Source organism: Equus quagga, chromosome 3 (genome assembly GCF_021613505.1).
Source record: "Equus quagga isolate Etosha38 chromosome 3, UCLA_HA_Equagga_1.0, whole genome shotgun sequence".
Taxonomy (NCBI): Eukaryota; Metazoa; Chordata; class Mammalia; order Perissodactyla; family Equidae; genus Equus; species Equus quagga.
In genome coordinates this window covers 91,792,045-91,819,919 of record NC_060269.1, presented here as the reverse complement: position 1 = coordinate 91,819,919, position 27,875 = coordinate 91,792,045, and the positions used below count along the sequence as shown (strand labels likewise).

Here is a 27,875-nt window from a genome sequence, read left to right as displayed (position 1 = left end):
TAAAGCGAGTGGGGAGGGTAGAGACAGATCCTGAAAACACCCTGGCCGCACACGCCGAGACTTAAGCTCTTTCTCAGCGTCCGAGTGGAGACGGCGCCCGCAGCGCCCTTTGCCGGTGAGGTCCGCGCCGCTGTCCGGGAAGAGCCCACCTGCCGGTCCGCGGTCGGCCAGCGCCAAAAGTGGGGCTCGTCACTGTGCTGCTCAGGCAGTGTCCGGGGCTCCGGGCGCCCTCGCCCCAGCTAGTTTGGAGTTCACCCCTCGGCTCTGCCACCGACCCCTCGCGCCTTTGGAGGGACCCCCGGCAACGCAGAGAGGGTCGCGCAGCGCCAGGACCTCGCTATGGCTGGGGCGCGCAGGCTGCTCTATCTGTGGCTGGGCTGCTTCTGCGTGAGCCTGGCGCAGGGAGAGAGACTGAAGCAGCATTTCCCGGAGCTCCCCAAGACTGTGCCAGGCGACCGCACGGCAGGTGGTGGCTCTGGCCCGGTGCTGCGGCCGCACGACAAGGTGTCGGAGCACATGCTGCGACTCTACGACAGGTACAGCGGCAGCGGCAGGGCCGAGGCGGCGCGAACACCAGGGATCTCCGAGCGGGGATCGCAGTCCCTGCGCCCCCAACCCCTGCGCGAAGGCAACACGGTTCGCAGCTTTCGAGCCGGAGCAGCAGGTGAGTTCCCGAGGCGCCCCCCTTCCGCGGTCCCACCCTAGGCTTCTCCCAGGACCCCCTACAGCTTCCTCGTCTGCCCCATGCTCTATAGTGCTACCTAGAGACCTTCCGTCACCCTCCGAAGCTGCCCTCCGAGCCCCTTGGTCCAGTCACACCCCACATTTCGCCAGCGGGTAAGCCCAGTTTTTAAGTCCGAATTGAGAGGGAGAAGTGGAGAGGAGAAGGGCGCCGAGCAGTGGCGAGGGGTCGGCTGGAGGAACTGCGTGGAAGCAGGGAAGGGACTACCCCCGTTGCCCAGCGGAGCCCTCCTGCGCTGGGCGCCTGGAGCACCTCTGGGGCACCTTATGCTGCTGTTCAGAAGTCGGTCGGCGGAAATTCCCTTGGACTGGGCTTTAGCCGTGTTTACCTAGAGGCAGATGTCATTTTTTGCCAACCCCAGGGCACTAGACGGAAAAGTCACACTTGAACTAGACACCTTCCCCTCGCCTTTTAGACGGCCGCTTCTCCAGACCTTGCGCCCCTCTTAACTCGCTTCCTCTGTTACTATATTTGACACTTTCCACTTGATAGTCCCTTGGTGGCAAACACACAAACTAAACCAGGTGCTCCGGGTGTTTCGATTATTTAAAACCCATCTGGGTAAATAGGGTTGTACCAGCCCCCCTGAGAGGAGTTGGGGAGGGGGAGGGCCGCCATGGACGTAAACACTTCTTGGAATCTGCCAATGAAAATCTGCTCATCCCATTTTTCAACACACAGATCACTGCGGATTGAAATTCATGGCTTAACAAGGTTTCTCCTGGCCCCTGTGGTGAAGCGAATAACTTATGCTAACAGGCTGCCTCCCTTGTGCTAACAGCTTGAGGGAAAGTTTCCTGGACACTAACTCGGTTTATATGCTTTGAGGATGCACCAGGCTTTTTGGTTCGCTACACTCGTGATAAAGGGAAATATAACTGCAAAGCCTGTCTTCAGTTAACCGTTGAAAAATAGCCAGGAATCTTCAAGCAAGGAGGCCGTGCCTCATGCTCTATCAATTCTGTCAGAATCACTAGAAAGAAATCTCCCAAAGCTTTGATATGTAGGACTCCTGGAAAAAAGGAAAACTGAAGCATCCATCAAGGAAAGCCCTCGGTTGACCCTGTAAATACACTCTAGAGCTCACAGGCATGATGACATTTACAATAAATGTGAATTATGCTTTCTAATGCAGAAGTCTTTAGCTAGAGTCTGACCTGAACCAGACTTCACTTTCTTCTTAAAACCATGAGCTTAATCTGTAAGGAGCTGGCCTCTGCTAAGGAAAAAGAAACCTGCTCCGCGTTGTCCACAGTATGCCAGCCACTTGGGGAGGCCGTCCCGACAGCTGACGGCACCAGTGAATGCCCTGTTTACTTTAGTGTGATTCTGAGGGCAGAGCTCAATGAAGGAGCAGGGTGGGAGCGACAAGGATTCGAAGAAGATGGGTGGGCAAGGCAGGTGGCAAAAACGAAGATGCTCAAATCACTGCTACCTTGACATTCCTTTCCGTGGTCATATTCCTAGGGAGTAGCTGAGGCACCCAAGAGATGAATAGTAATTTTTGTATCAACAAGTCTCATTTTTAGTATGAATCACAAGGTTTGGAGGTGGAATGTGAGTTTGTTTCATTCACACATATTGTATAGTTTTTGTATGTTTGTTTTAGACTGAGTGAACCATGAGTGGGAGATGGGTAAGGATTTGAATAACTCAGGACCCATGTACTTTTTGGCTTCAACTCATTCCGTGCATTATAATTTCAGAGTGTCCCTTATCAGCCTCACTGTAGTCTTATACCGTCAAATGATAAACTCTGATATGGAGGCCAGAAGTTCCCTTGAAATGACGAATTGCAGCTTGAAGTGTATATACAAGGCTGTGTGCCCTGATAAGGAAAGTAATCCCTTTAGCATCCCGGAGACTGTCTTAATGACTTATTCATCAAACGTAGACACTCGTTTTTGTGGAAGCTTACGTGTCATGTTACTACATGGGAGACTCCTGGAGAGGTGATTCACGTTGGACCCCTTCCAAGACTGTTTAGTTATTAACACACTAAAAAGACCTTATTATAAGGCAGTTCTGGCTCTAATAAGGCAGGACCCCAGGAAGATGCTAAGGCTTTCACGTGTGTCCCTGTCCTTTATCTATACCCTTCATCTTGCGACATATGTTCTGATGTAGGTGAAAGATACTGTCTGCATTAATAAATTAAGTGTGTTTTCTGGTCTGTAGTGTTTAGGTTTTACAACATTTGGGCATCTCTCTACCAACGATGTTACAGATTTTAATGGGAGGTCAGGTGGTATGCTGCATATATGGAGTGGCTGCTGATCCGGCAGACTTTCCAAGTGCTTATTCAGGCTGAGGTATAGCCTCAGAGCCCTATTTGCTCCTTGGAACATACCTGATTAAAATTATTTATTGTTCTAAACCTAGAATATCTTTGGTTGAAATTTAGCTGCTGTGGTCTCCCTCTGATTACTTTCTACTTAAACCATTACTTGATGGTGGGTGGCATTCATCCTAAGTACACTTTCTGCTAACCCCTTCTCTCCTCCCTCAACGCTGTGCAGTGGGTGTGCCAAAACTGTAAGTTTGGAAGGCTCATAAGTCTTTTTGTGATGTGTAAGGTTTACATAAAGATAGGTTTTATCTTTCCCTTTGTAAAAGGTAATTTACAAAATTATTGATGACGGGGAAGTTCAGCTTTATAACAACACACCATCTTGAAGGAAGACAAGAGGGATATAAAATCAGCTTTTATTTTAATCTTTGTTTAAGTTGTCCTTGGCTACTATGTAATAAAAGAAGAATATTTTACATGGGGTTTTCTCCTGGCTTGATCCTTTAAGATACATACTTTGTGTTCATTAGTTTCTCATCGTTCTCATGGTCACTTAATCTTATTTTTCTTAATCATAAATTTAACCTCTGTAGGAAAAGCCATTAAAATACACATGCCCTTATTAGAAAACTATCATTATTTTAACTTATGACATATAACTACAAAAAAGATTTCATTTCAGTGGGCATGTGTCACCTTTTTTAAAAAAAAAAATCACACAGACTTCATAGATAAAAGAAAAGAAAATTGGGGTTATCTGGACCCAAAAATAGCTATCTTCCTCCAATGAAAAAGGGGAGAGTCTTTCCTACTATGACCAAAAATCCTTAAAAATAAAGAATTATTATCTGACATCCTTCTGAAGTAAAAGGCTAAAATGTAAGACTTTATGGAAGATATAAGTAGGGGCTGAGTGATCGTTCCAAGAGGAACCATTCCTATAAAATACATAGGCCAGTGGGAAAGCATCACTTTTGATGGGTTTGACAGCAAGGGGATGTGATAACTTTATTAAAACGTAGTTACCTTGAAATTCCTAGCACCTAGAAGTGAGGCTTGAAATGAAACAGTGCTTAGATGATCTGATGCTTTTATTCAAAGGACAATAGTACATCTGCAGGGAGGGGCTGGATGTGCAGCTGCTTTGAATTACACGCGACTTTGAATACATGATAGCCCTTAATGAAGTTTTTACTGTAATAGGCAGGACAGCTTTACAATCTCTGACATTTAGAAATCCATAATACCATGAATTCCTGATTATCCATGCTAATGGAAAGGAGAAAGAGAATGAGTTACATAAAAATTATTTAAATTTAGCTCCTTAGTATAGTTAGATACATTCAGAGACGAAGAGACCATGAGGGTCAATGAAAAAAATCCCCTAAGCAGATGATTCACTCAGGGAGTATTTGTACATTCAAAATATATACATAATTCAGAGTATGTTAAGAGGGTTACATACGTTTTATCTAAGCAGTGGAAGTTTATAAGCACTCGATTGACCTGGATCAGATTTTCTAAAAATTAAATAAGAAGATGAATGTCAAATCTGCTCTTAAGCATTTTGGAATTATACAATTTTGTATTTGGAAGAGGCGCACCCTCTTCCTTATATGGAAGAAGAAATGGGCATCATGAAGTATTTGCCAAACAATTTTTCAAACATACTGAGCTCATCTCAAATCCTATTATTTATAATAATGTGATCTAATTTTCTAGGACAAAATTTTATAAAAAGGGGTCTTTTGGAAGATGTGAACAGGTGTTACATAAAATTGGGTTCCATGGTCAAATAAGTTTGAAAAAAATGATGTTTACTTTGCCACGTGACCTTTCAGGGCCTTTAACTGCAAGTGAGTCCCCTTAAGAGTGAGACTTACTCACTTTCTTCCTGAGAGAGCATTTCAGAGAATTGTGGTTCTAAGATACCTAGTTGGGGAAACACTGGATCAGAGCTTTCCTCATATCTCAAAAAAGAAGATATGAAAAGTTCAAGTGAATATCACAACTGAAAACTGATTCATTTCTCATTTCCCATTTAGTACCTATCACAGGATGTTTACTGACATTGTTAGCTTTTGAACTTGGGTCCAACTGGCAATGTACTGTCTTCCTGCTTTCATGTTTTAAACTTCTCTGAATATAATTTTAGAGTCTCTCTGTCATTAAATTTTGTTTTCCCTGTTTCTTTATGAAGTCTCCTTTACTGTTTTATTCTATGGGATTAATATTTATTATTCTACAACTAGTATTATTCTTTTAAAAGAAAAGCTGTTTTATTTGTGGAAAAATTCACCAGAAATCATACACATCACCTTGTTAATGTTTTATCACCATTAATACCTTGATTAAAGACAATTTACTCAAGACACCTATCAAATACCTTATATAATCCCCCTTGTTTGTTTTATTTATTAGATATAATTATATATTAGATATTAATAATAGATATAATAAAAATCATACCTATCCAAATGCCTAGTGAAAATTATTGAGCAACTTCGCATATACTTTCTATTAACTATTCAGGATTTTTGTACTGCAAAATCAGAAGTTTTCCCCCAAAATTTTGATGGTTTTCCTATCTATACAATTTGTATAGACTAGTAATCAGTATCTTAATAACTTTATTTCGGTAGTAATAGTGGAAAGAAGTTTGGCATCACAAATAGTCTCAGCTTGAACTTTCTTATGCCAAATTTCAATTCAGAGTGAATTTTTATGATTATGTTATGAACTCTTGGAAATAGAATTTTGTAGTGGAAACATTGACATATTATTAATCAAGCAACACAAGTATACCAGGATGATATCTACTTTGGACAGCAGTAAACGACAATGTAACAAAAGAGCCCTCACATATGGAATATATTTAGAAATCCATAAAATTGCTAGTCTATTCACGTGTTGGTAGTGCTTGTGTCCTAGTGTATTACTACATAAAGCACTACTCTTGGTAACACACCTTCTCAGGGATGATATTTTTAAAGGCATAGATGTCTCTTTATTTATCTAAAACATATGCACCTGGGTCATAGAGCCAATTGGCCATGGTGTGTTTATTGACTCCTTCGATGATCTACCCTCCTTTAAGATCCATCTTTTCTTGGAGAAAGAACCACAGTAAATGCAGTGCCTTGATTTTATTTGGGCACACTATGAGTAAAAGTGTTTGCGCAAACTGATCCTACTATCAGCTTCAGTAAGTTCTTCTGACCTTACTGAGTAAGGTTCTGTTCAATATTCCTTTCGTAAAATAATTGCATCCAATAGTTTCAGAAATGCAGCATTCTTTGTCCAGTCCTGTGATTTTCTAGTTAAAACAACAGAGACCCAACATGATCTTATTTGCTTTTCCTTCAAAGAATATTTTCATTTAGTTGCATGGAATTAATCTAAATACTTTGAATTGAGTGTAATTGCTACACTTAGGCATGGGTTAAGATAAATGGTTTTCAAGTAGAGAAGAGATTCCTAGAGTTTCAATTTTTCTATTATCTGAGGCTAAGAGATAAGAGATCTAAATGCTAATCTTGGGTGAACTGCTAATTAATAAAGTCATCTAATATTGCCAGGCCCAGTTTCTTCATCTATCAAATAAGTTAAGTCATGCCTACTGTGCTAGTCTCAAAGAAAGATAGTGAAACTCACTTGAGAAAATGAGTGTGAAAATGCATTAGAAGTTTGGAAGGCCTATGTAAATGAGGCCTAATATTCTTAATGTTTTGAGAGATTTTCTCTCTTTAGCTTCCCACAAAACCTTAAATATACCTAAAATGTTGATAATGTGCAACTGTTTATAGCACAAAGGATATATCTGAGTGGCAATGTAAATATAAAGAGGTGGTGTTCCTCATATAATACAATCTGTGATATCCCAAACCTGCATTCAAGAAGTTACTATTTCTGTCCTGCCCTTGGTGGCTGAATGGAGCAGGGTTGCACCTTTTTATTGTGATTTCTTGAAGTTGTTCTCAAAGTATGGTCCCTGGGTTAGCAGTATCAGCATCACCTGGGAACTTGTTAGAACTACTCCAGCCCACCCGAGACCATCTGAATCAAACTCTGGAGGTGGGGCACAGAAATCTCTGTTTTAACAAACCATCAAGGTGATTCTGATACATGTTCGAGACACACTGCTCTAAGCTCATGTTCCTAGACTTCTAAGTATCTTATAACCAGCGTCTGAAATCTAGGATTGATTAACGTGCTAGTCCTGGCCTCATCTGGCCCTTTCAGTGGGCCTTTCCACAGACAAATAGTTTATTAATTTCTATAAAGATAAGCGTCTTTCACTTTGGAAGGTATGTTACTGTCTTTATGATGATTTTGGCCCTGGGGAGGACTTCGAAGTAAGTTAATAAAGACTTCTTACCCTTCTTTCACAGCTGCAGAGTTTGGGGCCTAATAGATTTGCTAGAAGGCGGATGATGGGAGCCGAGGCCTATGAAACAAGTCTCTGGAGGGCACAGAACGTATCTCCTTTCGTTCTCGTATTCTGAGGATCTGGCATAGCTTGCCACATAGCAAGCACTCAGTAACTGTTTCAGTTGAGCTGAATTAGATGTTCAAGGGACTAGATAAGAAGAGAGAGTACAAAAGCTGGGCAGAGGAGCCTTTAAAAATAAACTTGCCATGAAAGAATTTCCCATGAGGCATTTTACCATGTATATGTTGAATGGCAATACTATTCTGCTTTCTATACAAATGTTCTAATAATGCTTCTCTTCTGATGAACCGAAAGGAAACTCCATACAGTACTTAGACCCAAGAAGGGCTTTTGCTGACTTTGGGAACTTGAAACTACTTGAAGTTTTTTCCCTTTGGTGTTAAGTAGGAAACACTTTTGAATCTAGTAAGTTTACACAGTTGTTCATTCAACAAATTTGACAAATATTTTTCAGGATCTAAATGCTCCAGACTGTGCAAAGTACCAGGAGTTCAAAGATTTATAGGACATGGGTCTGCCCTCCTCGAGCTCACAGTCTAGGAATGCCCTTGGGCGGAGGCAAGGAGTAGATAAACTGATTAATGAACACTTTGCTATTCTAGAAAAACATACATTATATCATCTTTGGCCATGGTTTACTCTGGACATAGAGAATGGTTGTTTTGCGATCCCATAAAACTCAGTCATTTGACTGGGACTCTGCAAGAAAAACAAAATTCTGTGACTTTGAGTTCTATTTAGAAACTCTCATCTTGCCTTTTCCTGAAAGCTGAAGGTGGCATAGAGAAACTGCAGTCTTGACTCAGCCGTCTGGAGCCAGTATTCAGACAGTGACTATGAGTTTATATGGCCCTGTCCTAGGCACCCCTGGCATTTCTAGCAGCTGTACTTTGTTTGGAGAAAGAAATGGGGGGAAAAAAAGTTGTTCTGAGTTACGTATTTTCTGTATGACTAAAATGTTTTCCCTGCTTCCTGGGGATTTAACTAATCATCAAGATTTCATTTAGTCTATTTGTTTTAAAATCAGACTTTACATAGAAAGCTTTCCATTGTAAGTTCTAATTCCCTTTGAAAACGTTCTGTGTGGGCCAGCACGAAGGTGAGCTTCCACTTACCATTCCCCGGGCACCTCCTCAGCTACTCCCGGAGAGGAGCTGAGCTGTTGCAATAGTGCGGCTGCTCCTAAGTTGCAGTTTCCTCGCTGAGCCCTTGGTGCAGGTGCTTTGTTTTCAGATGAAAACAGAAATACATCTTCCATCTTTATTTAGTAATAAAACTCCTAAAAAAAATCCATATAAGTAATAGAAGACCTCGATACCTCTGCAAAATCAATTGCTAACTGACAGGCTAACTTCTATGGTCCTTTCTTTTGGTATTTCTACATTGAGTAGGTTGGACTAAATCTGTTTATTCATAAAAGAAGCATTTATTGAGCACTGCTTAAGAGTTAAGCCCTATGCCAGGGGCTGAAGAGTCTAACGTAATTACTACAAGACCTTGTCTTTAAGGAGTTTATGGTCTAAGGAAAGAGCAACACTGTAATGAAAATAGTTTTAGAGGCGGGGTCCAAACCCAAGGACTGGGTGTCATGACAAGCTTGCTTCAAGAGGTGGTGCCTCTGCTTTGCCTTAAACACACATCTGGATTATCAGGGAGAACAAGGGTGGATGAAGGCATTCCAGGGAGAAGCTGCAGCAGGTGCAAAGTCTTAGCAGGTGTGCAAAGGCGAAGATGGCTTGTTCAGAAACTCACCTGACTTCTAAACCTCTTTTCCATTCACAGATATTATGACTCTAGAGCATTCTAAATAAGGTTATAATGCCAATGGCAAATCCTAACTAGACTGCAGTAGATGTATTCCCAACAAGAAAAATCCGAGGTTGCGCTAGTGCCAGCAAACAGTAAGAAAACAGCGCCACCTATTGGTGGTTATATTTTGGCGTCAAAAACATCTCCTTGGGAAAAGCTGGAAATAAAAGTCTGTGTAGTTCCTTGCAAGGGATCTTAGAGGCTATCTAGTTCACCTTTCACACCCTCCCTACCATAAAGAGATCTTCCTGTAATAGTCTTAGATTAGGACCGTCTATCTTCTGTTTGCCCAGGCCCACAGAGGGTCTCACTGTCAGGCTAGACACGTAAACGTCATTACTTATGTTGGCCTGGATTCTGCCTCCATTCAACGACCACCTTTAGATCTCATTCTCATCTTTTACACTGAAAAAAACCCCTGTTCTCTCTGCAGCCCCTCAAGTAGTTGCAAAAAAGTCTCATGTCATTGCTAAACCTCTTTTCCTTCCTTCAGGCCATGTATTCTCTATTAATTCCACTCAAACTTGTAATTTCTAGACCCTTCAACATCTTGGTTGCTCTCTTCTGTATCAATAAACTAGTTAAAAGGAGAGCACTCAGAATTAAGCATGCAACAAAATTAAATTAATATAAAATCTGAAGAATAAAAGAGCATGAGAGTAATTGAATAGATATTATCATCACATATTTCAACTTGCAGGGAGGTATGTGTCTCGTTCTTATTTATTCCTCCAAACTCATTTGCTCAACTCCATGCAACTCTCTTATTACTGTTTTTGTCCTTTGTAAATACTAAGTATCCTCTGGAGTTGTTTTGGGGACAAGAGCGTTGACTTGCACAGAAATTAAATGCTTTAAGGTCAGAGAAGGCAAACATAAAGTGTGGGTTAGAGAAGTCAAGGCATGTTTTGTGGAATGGCTTATTGTTTAAAAAACAGGGGAGGAGGGAATCTAGAACAGGCAGAGAGAAGGTGTCCCCTGGCCTGGGGGGAAATGGCAAAGACGTCAAGAGCTGGGCATAATACAACACCATTAGTTAGGAGCTCAATGTGAATTGGCCATTCCTTTTCTGTATCTAGGCAGCTTAGATGTCTGGAGCACTTCAAATAACTAGGTTAATTTGAGATTTTTTTATGTTTCTGTTAAAACATTGGAATAATTGCTTATACAAAATCTTCCAGATATCTAGCAATGCATGCTGCGAGAATGTGCTCCTTCCAACACTCCTTGCCAACACTCCCTTTTCCCTTCATTCTTAAAAGTCCGGTTCAAAGTTTACCTCTTCCCCTTACATGGGCAGAGTTACTTGCTTCCTCCTCCGTGCTCCAAGATCATAGTTCACACCTTTGACAGCAAGTAGCATCATCATAACATAGCTACTTGCATATTGCTTAGGAATCTTTGCCCTCCTGTCACAGCGTGGACAGCAGCAGCTATATGTGCAGCCCTGTGACCCAGACCAGGGTCCAGCAACTAGTAGGTATTCAATTCATATTTGCTAAAGTAAAACAGTTGTTTCGCTTTGGTTTCTGGTTTTTTGGTTGTAGTGGATGTATATGTGTAATACACAAATAACACAACCGGAGCTATGTATATAAGTGCTATGCCGTCAAGCACTGTTGCTAAACTGCCCATTTAACTGTTTTAGAGCAGTTTGTTGGTCTTAGACTTTTGATTGCAGATTGAACCAATTAGCTACAGCTAGAGGGAAGATTAAAAAGTAATCACCAAAATTATCTTTATCTAATATGTCCTTGTTAAGGAAACTATGGTGCTTTCCATGAAGGGAAGCTTTTGCCCAATTTACTTTTTGGTTTCTATATTCATGTTTAGCAATATCCTGATTCTTCACTGCATTTGGGGAAAAAAATGCCTTTTCTTTCTTTCCTTTTGGACCATATGACTACAAAACTGGTGGTTATTCTAGACCGCCATTGTCCAATAAAGATTTAATTTGATCCACAAATGTGACCTACATATATAATTTAAAAATTTTAGTGGCCACATTTAAAAATAGGAAAAGCAACAGGTGAAATTAATTTTAATAATATATAATATTTAAAATGGTTTGCACCCAACTCTGATGTGGGGAATCAGAGATGGTTCCCCAGCCAAGAAGCAATTCTGGGACACCAGCAGTGTGTCTGGGTCTTCAGCTCAATTCTAACGCTATCCACCCGGAGATAGAATCAGATTCCACAGGTCCCACAGGCTCACCCTCCTCTTCAGACGCAAATCACCAGCCCAGATTGTTTCCTGTGCTTCTGAGCTACTAGCTACAGAATGGAGGCTCCTACAGCCCCTTCCATGGGTTCATTCGATTAATTTGTTAGAGTGGCTCACAGAGCTCAGGAAACCCATCTACTCACGAGATTGCCAGTTTGCTATAAAAGGATATGACTCAGAACAGCCAAATGGAAGAGATGCGCAGGGCAAGGTATGGGGAAAGGGTGCAGTGCCTCCATGCCCTCTCCAGGCGCTCAACTCTCCCCAAATTTCCATGTATTCACCCACCCGGAAGCTCTCAAAGCCCCGTTCTTTTGGGATTTCATGGAGGCTTCATTATATAGGCATGATTGATGATTAGATCAGTGGCCATTGGTTGGTTGATGGCTTCAACCTCCAGCCCCACTGCCCTCCCTGGAGGTCAGGTGGGTGGGTCTGAAAGTTCTAACTCTCTCATCACAAATTTGGTTCCTCCTGGCAACCAGCCCCCATCCTTACCTGACCTCTAGAAGTTACCTTGTTTACATGACAAAGACACCTTTTCAACTCTCAGCACTTAGAAAATTCCAAGGGTTTTCGGAGTTCTGTGCCAGAAACTGGATGAAGACCAAATATATATTTCTTATTATAAGTCATGATATCACACTATTTAAGCCAACATACCCAAATATCATTTAAACGTAACCAATATAAAATATATCAATGTGATATGTTACATTCATTTCTGTACAAATCTTCGAAATCCAATGTGTATTTTACATTTACAGCACATCTCAATTCGAACTTAAATTGCTAATCACTATCGTATTGGACTGTGTGGTTCTAGTTAGCTAACATTCACTGAGTTTTTCTACGTGCTATATGTTTCACCTGCATTCTTTCAATTAATTCTCACAACAGCTCTGCAGTTGATACCATTGGGCTTATTTTACATTTGAGCAAACTGAGATTTAAAGAGCTTAGGTTATGGGGCCAGCCAGGTGGCATAGTGGTTGAGTTTGTGAGCTCCCCTTCAGTGGCCTGGGGTTTGTGGGTTGTGATCCATGGCTCTGACCTTCACACCACTCATCAAGCCATGCTGTGGCAGAATCCCATGTACAAACAGAGGAAGACTGACATGTTAGCTCAGCGACAGTCTTCCTCACAGGCACGCAAAGAGTTTAGGTTATTTGCCTGAGGACAGCTATTGTGTGTGGTGGAGCTGGGACCAAGCTATAGGGCTTTGACTTCAAAATAATGCCCCGAGTTAAAATGAAAACCGTCAGAAGATGCAGTATGGCAGATTCTGAGACTTTTGTGAGAAGATGGTGAAGATTTGACACAGGGTTGGAGGCTGGTTAACAGCAGATCACAAGATGCCTGGAAACCCATATGAACGAAGGAAACACCTTGAAGCAAACTTGGGGGAAAGGAGCACAATTGGTTACCCATTAAGACACTGCCACCCATATCTCCCAGAGTTCATTTCTTCCCTGCCAGGATGTTTGTTTGGCAACCATTCGACTGCCATATACTTAGAACAGAGTGACTTCTCTCCCTTCCATTTTAAACTTCCATCTGCTACAGGAAGTTTGGGTAAAAGTATATGCTATGGTGACTGGTATGAATTAAGGCTAGAATCTCTCAACAACCCTGATGCCATGACTGTGTCATAAAGGTCTGTAAAATATTATCCTGGTGTCATGGATTATACAAATGTGCACAAATGGCAGTTTCCTCCTTTTCCTTCACACAATGTTAAAAATGAGTAAAATATGTTTCCCACTGCACTTCCCTTGTGCTTGGGGACTCAATGAACTAATTTTAAGTTTCCACATCTTTATAAAAATGTTTTGTTTTTACTGAAATATGTTTTTGATCAAGAACATAATTTCATGATTGCGTGTATGTTTCTGAAACAAATATGTATATGGAACAAGTGCACGGAGGGGGGTCAGTTCTGGTGACTAGTCCCAGGACTGAGGATTCTTGCGTCTAACCTCGTTCTTACCACTAACTTGTTAGATGATCTTAAGAGAAGGAACAAACTTCTGCCCTAACTAATCAATCTCCTGTTCTGTTACTCTCTCTCATTTCTGGATTTGAAGAATTGGAAATAGAATTGACCAGTTGCAATAATTTCGTTGAGCTATGTAGAAGAAATTCAAATTTTAAATTCATGGAATGTCGTAAACTTCAGACAGGCTTCACAGTAGCATTAATTCTTTATGACACTTTTGAATGTGTGGCTCACATTTTCAGATATATTATCTGAATAGTGAGATATATGGTCTTGCTTACCCACTCTCATCCTGGACCCTAAACTTTGTGAGGCAGGTAGAAGAAGACAGAATCCCTGTAATATGGTTAAGACTAGCACTAACAACAATAATAATTTATATTCAAGAAACATTTATTGGACCCTTTATGAAAGGCTTTAAACATATCTCATTTAATTCTGATGACAGGAGAGGTAGGTATTGTCTCCATTTTATTAATGAGAACACTAGCTTACCCAAAGTGCCTCAACCAGAACTTGAACCAGGATGATTCAAGTAATTCCACCAATGTTCGAACCAGTAGGCTATACACTGTCTCAGATAAGAAGCTATTACAATACTGTGCCAAATTTCTAGGAATAGTTCTTAATAGTCTCATAATTAAAAGCCAGAGCTCAGCTCACACACTACTAAGTTTATTGTTGTGTTACAACTTTCACACATTCATGGTGCTTCACTAATGGAAAGGGAAAATTAGTAAAAATAGCTGATCCTTGCTTTAATCTTTTTCCAGCTTTTAAAATTGCTCCTGTTATCTTTTTGTTGTTGTTGTTTAATTGAGGTGAAAACCACATAACATAAAAATAACTATTTTTAAGTGAACAATTCAGTGGCATTTGGTACCTTCACAATGTTGTGTAACCACCAAGTCTATCTGGTTCCAAAATATTTCTATCATTCCAAAGTAAAAGCTCCTATCCACTAAGCAGTTTTTGCCCATTCCTCCCTGCCTCCAGCCCCTGGAAAACACCAATCTACATTCTGTCTCTATGAATTTACCTGTTCAGGATAATTCATATCAATGGAATTGTACAAAATGTGACCTTTTGTGTATGGCTTATTTCATTTAGTGTAATATTTTCAAGATTCATCTGCTTTGTAGTTTATATCAGTCCTGCATTCCTTTTTTATGGCTGAATAATATTCCTTCATGTGGCTATACCACAATTTGCTTATCCATTCATCTGTTGGTGGATATTTGAACTGTTTCCACCTTTAGCTATTGTGAATAGTGCTACTATAAACATGCATGTACATGTACTTGTTTGAATACCTGTTTTGAATTCTTTTGGCTATTTACCTAAGAGTGGAATTATGGGGTCACATGATATTTCTGTGTTTAACTTTTTGAGGAACTGCCAAACTGTTTTCCACAGCAGCTGAACCATTTTACATTCCAACCAGCAATATAAAAAGGTTCCAATTTCTCCACATCCTCACTAACACTTGTTATTTTGCTTTTTATTGTTATAGCTAGCCTAGTGTATGTCAAATGGTACCTCATTGTGGTTTTGATTTGCACTTCTCTAATGACTAATGATGTTGAGCATCTTTTCATGTGCTTATTGGCCCTTCATATATCTTCCTTGGATGAATGTCTATTCCATTCTTTTTCCCATTTTTCATTGTTTCTTTGTATTTTGTTGTTGAATTGTAAGAGTTATTTATATATTCTGTATATTAGATTTTATCAGGTGTATGATTTGAAAATATTTTCTCCATTCTGCAGGTTGAACAGATTTCCTTGATAATGTCTTTCGATGCACAAAAGTTTTTAATTTTGATGAAGTTCAGTTTATTTTACTAATTATTTTATCAATTTATCTATTTTTTATTTTGTTGCTCACACTTTGGGTGTCATATCTAATAATCCATTGCCAAATCCAAGACCATGAAGATTTTACCCCTATGTTTTCTTCTAAGAATTTTATGATTTTAGCTCTCATACTTATGTCATTAATTAATTTTGAGTTGATTTTCATATATGGTGTGAGGTAGGGGTCTTGTTTACTCCTGTTTACTCTCTTTTTTTTTCCTTCCTAGGAACCCTTGAAAGCAAGGGACTGCATATTTTTAACCTGACTTCTCTAACCAAGTCTGAAAATATTTTATCTGCCACATTGTATTTCTATATTGGAGAGCTAATAAACACCAGCCTGAGTTGTCCAGTGTCCCAAGGATGCTCACATCATGCTCAGAGAAAACACATTCAGATTGATCTTTCTGCATGGATCCTCAAATCCAACAGAAACCAAAGTCAACTCCTCGGTAATCTTTCCGTGGATGTAGCCAAACCTCATCGAGACTTTGTGTCATGGCTGTCTAAAGACATCACTCAATTCTTGAGGAAGGCCAAGGAAAATGAAGAGCTCCTCATAGGATTTAACATTACCTCCAAAGGACACCAGCTGCCAAAGAAGATGTTGCCCTTTCCTGAGCCATATATCTTGGTGTATGCCAATGATGCTGCCATTTCTGAGCCAGAGAATGTAGTATCAAGCTTACAAGGACACCGGAATTTCCCCATTGGAGCTGTGCCAAAACTGGATAGCCATATCAGGGCTGCCCTTTCTATTGAACGGAGGAAGAAGCGCTCTACTGGAGTCCTGCTGCCTCTGCAGAACAATGAGCTTCCTGGGGCAGAATATCAATATAAAGAGGAGGGGGTATGGGAAGAAAGAAAGCCTTACAAGACCCTTCAGACTCAGCCCCCTGAGAAGAGTAAGAACAAAAAGAAACAGAGAAAGGGACCTCAACAGAAGAGCCAGACGCTCCAGTTTGATGAACAGACCCTGAAGAAGGCAAGAAGAAAGCAATGGATTGAACCTCGAAATTGTGCCAGGCGATACCTTAAAGTGGACTTTGCAGATATTGGCTGGAGTGAATGGATTATCTCCCCCAAGTCCTTTGATGCCTATTATTGCTCCGGAGCATGCCAGTTCCCCATGCCAAAGGTAGCCATTGTTCTTTGTCTGTACTTCCTATTTCCATAGAGTAGAAAGACGTACTGACTCAGTTGAGTGTTTGTTTTCATTGACAAAGTCCATCTGGACCCTTATTTATGGCATTCTAAAGTGTAATAGGGAATATGGTTATGCTTGGTTTTTCTTTAATGGTTGTTAAACTAATATGAAGTCAGTATTGGTATGAAGAAGGATATGAGAAAAAATGTAGGTGTAAAATATGTTTTTTGCATTGCTTCCAAACATAGTGCATATTCAGCTGCATAGTCTATTCAGCTATGTGTGAATCTATGCCTGTCCATGATAAGCAAGCCCCAGAAAGTAGAAACTTGATCTTGGAGTGGGTATTTAGGGAATGAGTGGATGTCATGGGAGCAAAGAGAAGGACTAATTAGATTGATGCCCTGATGCAGAACATCTTTTGATAACCAGTTTCTTGTGAGACGAATTGTCATCACAGGGGTCAGCATCAGGATTGGGCCAGGTAAACTCACCTCATGAAATCCATCAGATGCTTATTTCATTTGCTTCCCTGATAGACATCAAAAAGGATGGCAAGACTCATCTCACCCAGTTGGAGCTTACCTGTGTCTCTTCTAAAATCAATAGGGACTGTACTTTATCATATCAGTATTCAGTATCCTGACAAATATCTTCTCAGAAGCCTCCCCAGCCCCACCTCCATCTTGCTCAGCAAGTCCAAGTGACTGTCCTCTTTAAGTTTAGACTTAGTGAGATATAGTGGTGCCCTCTGCCTTCAGTTAAGCTTATTGCTGCTGCACTTCCATTCTTAACTTAGAACAGTCTGAATCTCTGTTATACAATGAAAAGTGGCTCTAGAAGTAGAATTCAGTGGAAGAATAGAGTTGGGTTTTTGTTTTTTTGGTTTTTGGGTTTTTTGCAAAACTTGAGGTGAATCAACTTTTGCTGTTATATAATAATGGGGAAAAAAAGTCGTTTGTCTCAAAGAGTGACCAGCTCTGCTCGTAGATCTTTAAAGTTGTGGTTCATGTTCCAGTCTCATGAACACTGAGATGCTAAATGTAACACACATATAAAGCAAAGGTCCGACTGAGCAAGGCCGGGGCAGCCTCAGGGCTGGGGAACTTGATTGAAATCCCATTTTCTTGTTAGAATGTCTCAGGAGGAAAAACTTTCTACATTTTCCAAGACCTTGTCAGTCCCAAGGATTTTTTCGGATTCCCTGTTTTGTAAACCCAAATACAAAATCAGGATTATATACATTTGCAATGATCTAAACAGCCTTCTCTTGTCTAAATATTCATAAAGGACATTTTGCCGATCAAATGGAACTTGTTAACATTTAAAAACAACCCCATGAAGATACCAAAGGTAACAGGCAGTGATGAATCTTTTTATTTTTATAGTGTGGCTTGTTTCGTGGCATTGAGAGGCAGAAATGGATTCAAAATCTTTCTTTAAACCCAGGATGACTTATTTTTAAGTGGGTCTGAGTCTTCCAAATTATCCCTCTCACTCTCATAAACTGTAATTTCTTCTGAGTAGCCTGGGGAAGGAGTTTTTCTCTTCCCTACTGACTCCAGATGTCAAGACCCAGGGAGCCAGGAAACCATGGAGATATCAATCGAGCAGCGTTTCAACCCCGGGTTCTGGAGCCCTGGCCTTGTCTCTATGCTCCACAATTACCCCAATGGGTGCCTCCCATCTCCTGTTGGCTCTCCTCACTATTATGTATGAGGGATAAGTTAAGAACAGCAGAGACAAATTTAAGGAGAGAAGTGTGTTAGTACAACAGAATAATTAAATGTACATGCTTGATCATAGCTGGGCTTCTTAACCTTGATGTGCCTGCAAATCGCCTGGGCATCTTGTTACTATGTGAGTTCTGATCCAGTGGCTCTGGGGATAGAGCCTAAGATTCTGCATATCTAACAAGCTTCTAGTTGTCGTTGATGCTGCTGGTCTACAAATCACACTCTGAGTAGCAAAATTGAGAGTCAAATCCTTTTGGCTTGAAACTTGCTTCTACCTCTTACCAGCTATGGCTTTTTGGGAAAGTTACTCAAACTCTTTGAAATGGCTACAATGGTAAATTTTAAAAAGTAATAGTATCTACATAATAAAAACATTGGAAAAATGAGATAATAGAGCATCTTGCACCGTGTAGGCACTCAGTAAGTATTTAATATTGACATTATTATCGGTGGCTGTTGTTGAAATGAGAACAGAAAATTAAATGGAGGGGGCTGAAGAAAGACCACAGAGGGAAAGGGATCAAGAGAATCAAAGATGTAAGACAAGAAAAAGCTTTGTAAAAATTTCTTGTCCGTCTTTAAACGTCACAAAGCCTAGAATAGGATTCTCCCTGCGGGTTCAACAGCCCGTAAGCTCTTCGAGTACCGTTTCTTTGGAGAGTGGTAGAATCAGGAGAGCATCGGTTGCAGCAACTGAACTCATCATAGTATTTATCAAAACTTGGAATGGCATCAGAGCTCCAGGGAGACATAACAGGGATGAACGCGGAGTTTTCTCTCTGAGCTTGAGATTTTCTTTTGCCAAGTTGAGCATGGAAGCTTGGCTGTTCCATGGAGTTCTCAGTCTCTCATCGCCTTGTGTGGATCTGTTTAACTTTTGAAGCTTTCTGGTGGTTCCCTAAGTCTTCCAGGCTTCACATCTTCCAAGTGGTACAGGAACTAAAAGGATGGGAAACATAAAGCAATATGAAGCTGCTCCATGAGGGGTCATTAATAAGCATCGCTGTTATCAGCACAGTGTCCAACATGGTAACCAGAGGGAACTATTTAAATAACATAGTCTGAGCAACAGAGCAAAATAAGGTCTCTGACCAGATCCGTACAAACGCATGTGGAATAACTGAGGCGCCAAAGAACTTTCAGACTTTAGATACACATTTTGCCCCAGAGGAAAGTTCTCCCAGGCCGGACTCCTCTGCTGCCCCTCCTTCCTTTTGGCCTCCTGAGAGAAAGCCTGCTCTATACGGCGGGCCTACGCGTCTGCAAAAGTCGACAACCTGTTCTGTAATTCAGAACAGCTGTGTTCTGCCTTTCCCAAATTCCAGGCTTTGCCCTTTCACCGATTCCAATTAGAGAGTTTCTGGGCTATCACACCCATGTGGGCTGGACTGAAAGAGTGTGGAGCAAAACCCCATGGCCTGAGTCAGGAATGAAGGCTGTTAGCTGATGACATACTCTCCCCTGCTAATGCATTTGTAATCAAATTCAACTCGAGGCGGTCATACGCAGCTGGGCAGGTGCGGGCCTGACCACTGCAGATTTCATTCACAGACACAGCAGCTTGAATTTTTCTGATTTCTAGTCCCTACAGCCAATCTGCTCTCCCAGGGAGAGCCCCTGGAATTCTGCCACGAGATGAAAAATACCCATAGAGCTAAAGCCAAGTCGTCTGCCTTTGCCTCCCCTCACCACCTCAGCAGAGATGGAAAACACAGATTTCAAATGAAAACGATGGAGCCATTGTTGCTGACAGAGACCAGGAGAACCAACAAGGATTAAAGGAATGAAGTTATTTTTGCATGGAATGGTGCAACAGCGAGGAATAGCAAAGACACAGAATTAGGCCGCAAGGAATCTAAACACTTTGAACCCAGCATCCTATATAAAGAAGAAATTCACTTTTAATGAGTTCAAAATGATACAGCCTCAATTAATTTCCTGCGTTTTCCAATTCCAATCTTTGGTCATGAAGATGAACTCTAAAAACCTCAAATCTTGATGTACTGAGTTACCTAAGCAAAAAATTACCTAAATTGTTCTTGAAGTCATGTATTATCGTCATTAAAAAGAGAGACTGGGGAGGGAAATAACACAGGTTCGAATCTGAGATTGATAGATTTCCTTTGTAAGGAGTCATGAGGAATATGATCTAAACTCAGGAACAAACAAAAACTCAGCCTGGCAAGATGCTTCAAACGAGCAAATTATGCCTGGATCTTTTGTGTATGACAGAATTATTCCCAGAAAGGGTAGCTTGATCAGAGGATTCCATGGTGAGAAAAAAGGAGGAAACTCCCTAGAAAACAGAAAGTTTCCTGTTGAGACACACCAGCCCAGAATCAAGGGCTTACGCCTGAATTCCAGTGAGCCCACCGGAGGCTGTTCATAGTTTCTAAATTTATCATTTGTGAGTTAGAGCTAAAAAAAAAGACAGGAATTTTCCTAGGAAACACCCATGAATATTTTCCGTATCTACGCCGGGTCATTTGTACAGAATCTTTTCTTTTTGTTGATGGGAATTTTTTCCACAGAAATAGGTAAAATGGAGGGGATGCTATTTCTTATAAGTATTTCATCCATTTAGCAAGTATTTACTCCGTGTCTAGAGCACGCACTTTTCTAGGCACGAAGGAATAGCAATGCATAGCAGTATTTATCAATCAAGGCCTCATCTACTTAAATAGATCTACTTCACATGAAATTTAAATATTGTAGGAGTTCCTAAGACATTAACAATAACAGAATAATGTTGGGAAATCTGGTTTAAAAATCCTTTGCGACATTGTCATAAGCTGTTTGGATGACTGAGTCTTAAGAATAACTTCAAATCAATAGAGAAAAGTGGATGGCTGCAAAAGTTTTCTTTAGAAATTTCCAATACTGATGAAATAACAAACAGTGACTATTGACCTCACTTGTACAATACTGATTGCAATTTGGGGCAGTTACATAGATTTTATTAATGCTGCAGGGTACATGATATGCAAAATAGAACAACATAGACTTCTTTCCTTAAGGGGAGAATACCTTGCTTTGCAAAGATAAGTAATTGAAAGTTAACTACTTTGTGTGTGTGTGTGAAAGGAATATTGTCCCTGAGCTAACACCTATGGCAATCTTCCTCTATTTTATGTGGGATGCCACCACAGCATGGCTTGATGAGTGGTGCTAGGTCTGTGCCCGGGATCTGAACCTCTGAACCCTGGGTCACTGAAGCGGAGCATCCAAACTTAACCACCATGCCAGCGGACCAGCACCAACTGGTCTTTTTAACATATGCTTAAAGTCTCTAGGAAGAAGAAGTAAAAAACAGTTGCCTGTTATTAAGACTACTTTATTTTTTTGGTGAGGGAGATTGGCCCTGCGCTAACATCTATTGCCAATCTTCCTCTTTTTGCTTGAGGAAGGTTTTCACTGAGCTAACATGTGTGCCAGTCTTCCTCTATTTTGTATGTGGGATGATACCAGGGCATGACTTGATGAGTGGTGTGTAGATCCATGCCTGGGATCCAAACCCATGAACCCTGGGCCACCGAAGCAGAGCATGCAAACTTAACCACTACACCACCAGGCAGGCCCCGAGACTACTTTTTAAAATAAGTTATGTCTATTCACAATAAAGTTGAAGTCTAATATATGGATAATTATTTTTCATTAAAATTGAAAGATGGGATGAGATTTGCCCCCTCTCTGCCAAAAAAAAATCCTATTTTTTTACAGTATGCCAGTTTTCTGTATTATTTGCTTCTCCTTTGACTGGTTTGTACCCTTAACCTCTTAACTTGTTCCAGTTTCCCATATTGGGAGTTTTAGGAGTATGAAATTAAAATACCAGATCACTGGGGCAGAGGTCCCTCTGAAACATGGCTCAAAATCTTGAAATTAAAAAGCCAGAGTTTTGGTCTAAATCTCATTCCTGAATTGACATGCAATCTCTGGCAAGTTACCAAATTTCTGTCTCTAAATGTGTTTAAAACAAAACTGGTTTCACCTGCCTAAAAGAGACATTGGAGAGAACTAATGCTGAAAAGTGTAGCATCTCTTGTGAAGATGTTCTTACCACTCTGCCAACACCTAAATGTTCTGGGCTTGGAAGAGTGGCTGTCACTCAATGCTGAGCAGAGGTGTATGGTGCTCTCTAAAGAAAACCACATGTCTCACATGGATGTTAATGGTCCCATTTGGCATTTTCTTAGGAATAGATTTTACCCAGGCTTCTTTGGTCAATCTTCTGACGTCCATGAGATAACCTTAGGCCTCCCAGATTGTTCCCAGAGGATATGGCCCACCCTTGGAACTCTTAATTCTAGCACATTGAAGTCTGAACCCATGGAGCAACAGTGACCCCCAGTGGCCAGTAGTGTGGTCTTCTTAACCCCAGTTCGTACTCCTGAGAGTTGAATAATTACGTATTAGAGAAATTACCATCAATTCATCCTGTTGGCAACTATTAAATAAGTCAACACTCCTTGACATGCTTGGTTTTATTTTTAAAACAGAATATAAATATCACTATAGCAGTGGCAATAACGTATCTATGTTAAATAGGGTGCTTGTTAGGGTTCTTCATGATTCGCATAGCATCAAGAACAGATCATTTTTATTGCAATCCTGTTACTGAGGACATTCTAGGATGTATTAATCCCCTCTTTGGGGACTAAATTGTTTTTAATTAAGTGATTCTTGCTTAGACAACTGGGTTCAAATTCTCACTCTATATGTCTACAAGACTTAAGACATGTCATTTAAGCTTTTTGAGTCCGTTTCTTTACGTGTAAAATGAAAGAAATGGTAGTTTTGTCGTAAGGATTAAAGATACTATCTGTAACATGCCTAGCACAGAGCAGGCACTTAATAAACGATAGCCATTTTGGTGATGGTGGTACAGGTGATTGGGCTGAATGTGTAATGATGCCAGGGCTGTATTAAGCTGTTGAAATTAACTCATTGTGTATGCATTTTAGTGGTGAGGAGTGAAGACTGGAGCAGTGTTTCCACCTGACTTATGTGTTCTCCCATTTCTTTTCTAGTCTTTGAAACCATCCAACCACGCTACCATCCAGAGCATAGTGAGAGCTGTGGGGGTCGTTCCTGGAATTCCTGAACCTTGCTGTGTGCCAGAAAAGATGTCCTCTCTCAGTATCTTATTCTTTGATGAAAATAAGAACGTGGTACTTAAAGTATATCCTAACATGACAGTAGAGTCTTGTGCTTGCAGATAACCTGGCAAAGAACTCATTGGAAGGCTTAATTCAATCATTCGTTTATTTTTACGGACTTTTTTTATTTTGCACTGCCAATGCATTTCATTCCAAAAGATTTTTTTATAGCCAAAAGAGAATGAGAAATAGACTGTTGATTTCCACCAGGGAGAACTAGACTATTTGTTTCTGAATGTAACAAAAAGCAAGCTTTTAGGAAATATGGACATCTATTTCTTTCTTTTTTTTAATCACACGAGAAAAATGATCACTCAAACTGTTTTTAGAACTATTAGAGAACATACCGATTTATTTTTGTAATGAGCTTTCAAAATAGATTGAAGTAACACCAATAGCTTATCATTTATCTCTACTCACAGAGAATAGAATAATTTCATATTTCAAAGTAGGCTTATTGCCTTAGATTCATGAGCAACTCAGCAAGTGCTAAGAAATCCAATCAACTTTGATGTTTATCTTAAAAATTTCTGAGACTCTTGTTTACCTGTGTTTTTCTCCACAAGTCATTTTGTGAATGGATGAGGGGAGAGTATGTGCTGAGTGTTAGTGTGTATGTGTGTATATTGCCAGGTTCCTGTGCCCTCTGTCGGAAAGTTTGCTTAACATGCTTTTATAATTCAGTCTACACAGGATTCTTTGTTTTTTTCATTTCATGTTCTGGCAAGTCCTATTCAATTATGAGAACTTTACCAAAAATGATGGAGCGATCCAAGAGCATATGCGGAGAGTTACCACTTGGCCCAGCCATTTAATTGGAAATGCAGTTGTTTTCATTTCATTGCCTCCCAGAAAAGGGAACTAGCAACCCAATATTCGAAAACCCAGATGTAATTCCTCTTCTATACTTCTTTTTCACAGGTACTTTTATTTGTTCTTTTATATTGAATTCAAAAATTCAATTAAATTTTTAAAATTTAATTTTTAGTTCTCTTCATATGCCCTTACTTCCTGTGAAGTAATCAATAGATACTGAGACTCAAAAACGGATGGAGTATTGAGATTTCTTTAAATGAGCAAAGTAACCACAATCACATGTCGGATAGTATTCTTCAGCTACATCCAAGTCCAGGGACTGTTTCTCATGGATTAAGGCTTTTGGTTCGGCCATGAAATCCATACTTTAGCAAAGCTCGCTAAAAATTATCCACCAGGAAAGGAAGTCAAATATAGACACTTGGTTTTTTCCCATTTCCATTTTCATAAATATCTCCTCTTATGCTTTCGCCCTTGAAAAATTGTTTCAAAAATCTTTCGCTCACTTTATTTACATACGTGACAGAAACGTTTTCAGGCCATGCATTGGTGTTGGTGTTATATCTGTGCCTCATCTTAGTTCCATCTGACTCGATTAGTAACAACTAAGCCATTTCAGAGACTGTGAAGTATCAGAAGACATGGGATTTTGTTCTGTCTCTGCCTATAGCTACCTATGTTGCTTCGTCATTTAATAAATAGTTATTGAGTATCTATTTTGTAAAAGGCACTGTGTTAACTGTGTGTCTTTAGTGTCCTCACTGGTAAAATGAAAAGCCTGACTAGCTGAGCTGAAGGGCCGTCTGGCACCGAAAGTTTGGGTTTATGCTGTTTCATACACATCTTCCTTGAATGGATGATAGTCATAGATGTAAAAATACTAAGGTATCTCTGTTCATAAGCCAGAGGTAAGAACATTCTACTCTTCAGTGTTTGTGAGTGAGTATGGCATTCTCTGTGGTTTCAGTGGTATTTCTGTCTTATTGGAAACCTATTATCAGGAGATTACCATGAAAAGGAACTCTTTGACACTTTTTGGAGGTACATGAAATTTGGCTTGCATGTGTATTAACTCCATGGATGAGACACACCAGTTCTAAATAATGAATTAAGTTCAGTGCCTGCATTACTATGGGTTCTTATAGTTAATATTTTGTTCTGGTAGCATAAAGATTCAAAATGAGATAGATGATGAATTATTTTTTAATAAATTTTATCAAAAATTTGAAAGCAAAATTGTATAACAGAAATGAGCCAGAGTGTGGCCACCATATCCTGATCATACTGTCTTTCAATAAAGAAAACTTCTCTTGGGGCTGGCCCCGTGGCGTAGTGCTTAAGTTCATGCCCTCTGCTTCAGCGACCTAAGTTCGCTGGTTCCAATCCCAGGCACAGACCTACGCCACTTATCTGCTATGCTGTGGCAACGTTCCACATACAAAATAGAGGAAGATTGTCACAGCTGTTAGCTCAGGGCTAATCTTCCTCAAGGAAAAAAGAGGACGATTGGCAACAGATGTTAGCTCAGGACCAATCTTCCTCAGCAAAAAAAGAAAAAAAGAGAAAATTTCTTTTTCCTTGGTAGATCTGATGAAATTCTCAACTGAGCTTTTTCTAGCGGTATTGCAACCAAAACCTCTAGCAATTCCCAGTATTACTTCTCAGCCTTCTTCTATCCAGATGTCTGTTTCTGACCTTCCTTAATTTGAACTGATGCCCACTTATTGTATACTAAATCCTACAATGGCCAAAAAAATCCTCTAAATAATAAAAATTTCCAAGTACAAACTGAGATTTTAAGTAGCAATTGATATCACAAAATTATAACACAGTGAAAGAGCTTGGATAGCCCCTTTAGCAATGAGAATAGATTTTGACCAGGAGTTATTTCTGGATGACCTTGTCGCTATCATTTTGCTGCTGCATTGAGGACATATTATGATATTAACGGGAATCATTTTATTCACAAAGAATAAAGGAAGATTACTTTTCAGTAGTAGGGGTTAAAGTAAATGAGTTAATATTTTAATCAATAAAAATTTACTTGAAATAGTTGGAAAATTGAGTAAGTGATTATTTCAAAATTTGTTACGTACTAGCGTCTGTGTAATTACTACATAGACTTTTTACAAATCTCCTGATGTTAAAGTGACATTGACAAGAAGAGAAATTACATTTACAATGGCATTTCCTAAGTCGTCTCTTTCTCTCCCTAACTCAGTCTCTGTCTCTGTCTATCCCCTCTCTCTCTCTCTTTCTCTCTCCCAACCACCCCTCACCCCCATTCCTACATATGAAACATACACACACACAGAGTCACTTAAAAAAGGATTTTTTTTTCAGTGACTGTTCTCTTGAATTCAAATTCAGGGGCTGCTGATGTCACTATAGTATTTTCAAAGTATTTTGTTGTAACCTGTGTAAATAATATACAATTTATAGGATTTGGGGTTGTAGAATTTAAACTGGAAGATTCCCCAGATCTCAACACTACCATATTCCAGATCAATTTTTACATTCACCTTGCTCTGTATTAATTGATGATCGTTTATTCATTAAGATTAGATTTTTTTACCTTAATATTTCTCAAAAAAACTCTTTTTGCCCATTTAGTATTTTCATAGACAATCATATGTGTATAATACTATCAGTCTGACATAAAAATTTGTTATATAATAACATTATTCAGTTTAGTCTTTCACTTTTCTCTTTGCTAATAAGTAACTAATGTCTGGATATGGACTTTTTGTTGAACCAAGGTTGGGTTAGTGAATAGCTACGCATATTTGATGTGTAAGATTACATATGAGATTAAATCTTGGGTAAGTCTGACTTCTCTGTATAGCTTTTTTCCCCTTGAGAATTGTGTTTCAATGTAGTTTATAGTTGATTAAGTGATCTTCTTTTTCTAAAACCCAAGCCTTCCCTTCAGCTTTTCACATTAGTTTCTGTAAATGTTTTAGTTGAGAATTTAATGCTTGTACAGTCAATGGCAATTTAAAATATATATATTATATATGTATATGGAAAAACTCTAAAGATGCTTTTAATTTATTTAATGGCTGTTGCCTTTCTATAATGGTGATAATTTTCATTCTTAGATGGTAAGAAAAAATTCTTTTTACTATAGTTATTACATGCAAAATGGAATTTGGTTCTTTAGTCAAATCCATTAAAGGGGCATATTGCAGTGAAACTGTGAAGGATACTTCACTACTGATGTATAAGCTTTGCTGAATTTGTATCATTTTCCTCCAGTAATGGAGAGCTTTTTATTATACAGTATGAAAATAAAAATGGCTTAATTGAATACTTCCTCATTCTTTTCTACTTGTCATTGGGAAAGACTGCATTTTCAAAACTGTTTCTACCGTGCTACATCAGTAAAAAGGTCATAAAGCTTGGGCACAGAGTTGGACATTTTCAAATGGTATCATGAATGGAGCATCATAACCTACTATCAACATATTATAACCTATTATGACCTAACATGATTAATACCATGGAACAATACGGAAATATACCAAGAAGGGGAAAATTCTTATGTCTTCCAAGCTTGAGAAACTCAAAACTCGAATCATGTCATATTTTGTTTTTTATTTGTTTTTGGGTATTTCTTGTTTAACCACTAACTCCATATTT

General features: G+C 39.6%; 1 protein-coding gene across 1 annotated transcript; it reads left to right on the top strand.

Annotated features, from left to right (window-relative positions):
• BMP3 (bone morphogenetic protein 3) lies at positions 1 to 27,525 on the top strand. The gene is made up of 3 exons (XM_046655567.1): positions 1 to 664; positions 15,603 to 16,513; positions 23,289 to 27,525. Exons 1-3 carry the CDS (start codon positions 340 to 342, stop codon positions 23,478 to 23,480), a joined length of 1,428 nt encoding a protein of 475 aa, XP_046511523.1. The 5' UTR covers positions 1 to 339; the 3' UTR covers positions 23,481 to 27,525.
• Positions 27,526 to 27,875: the final 350 nt, after the last annotated feature.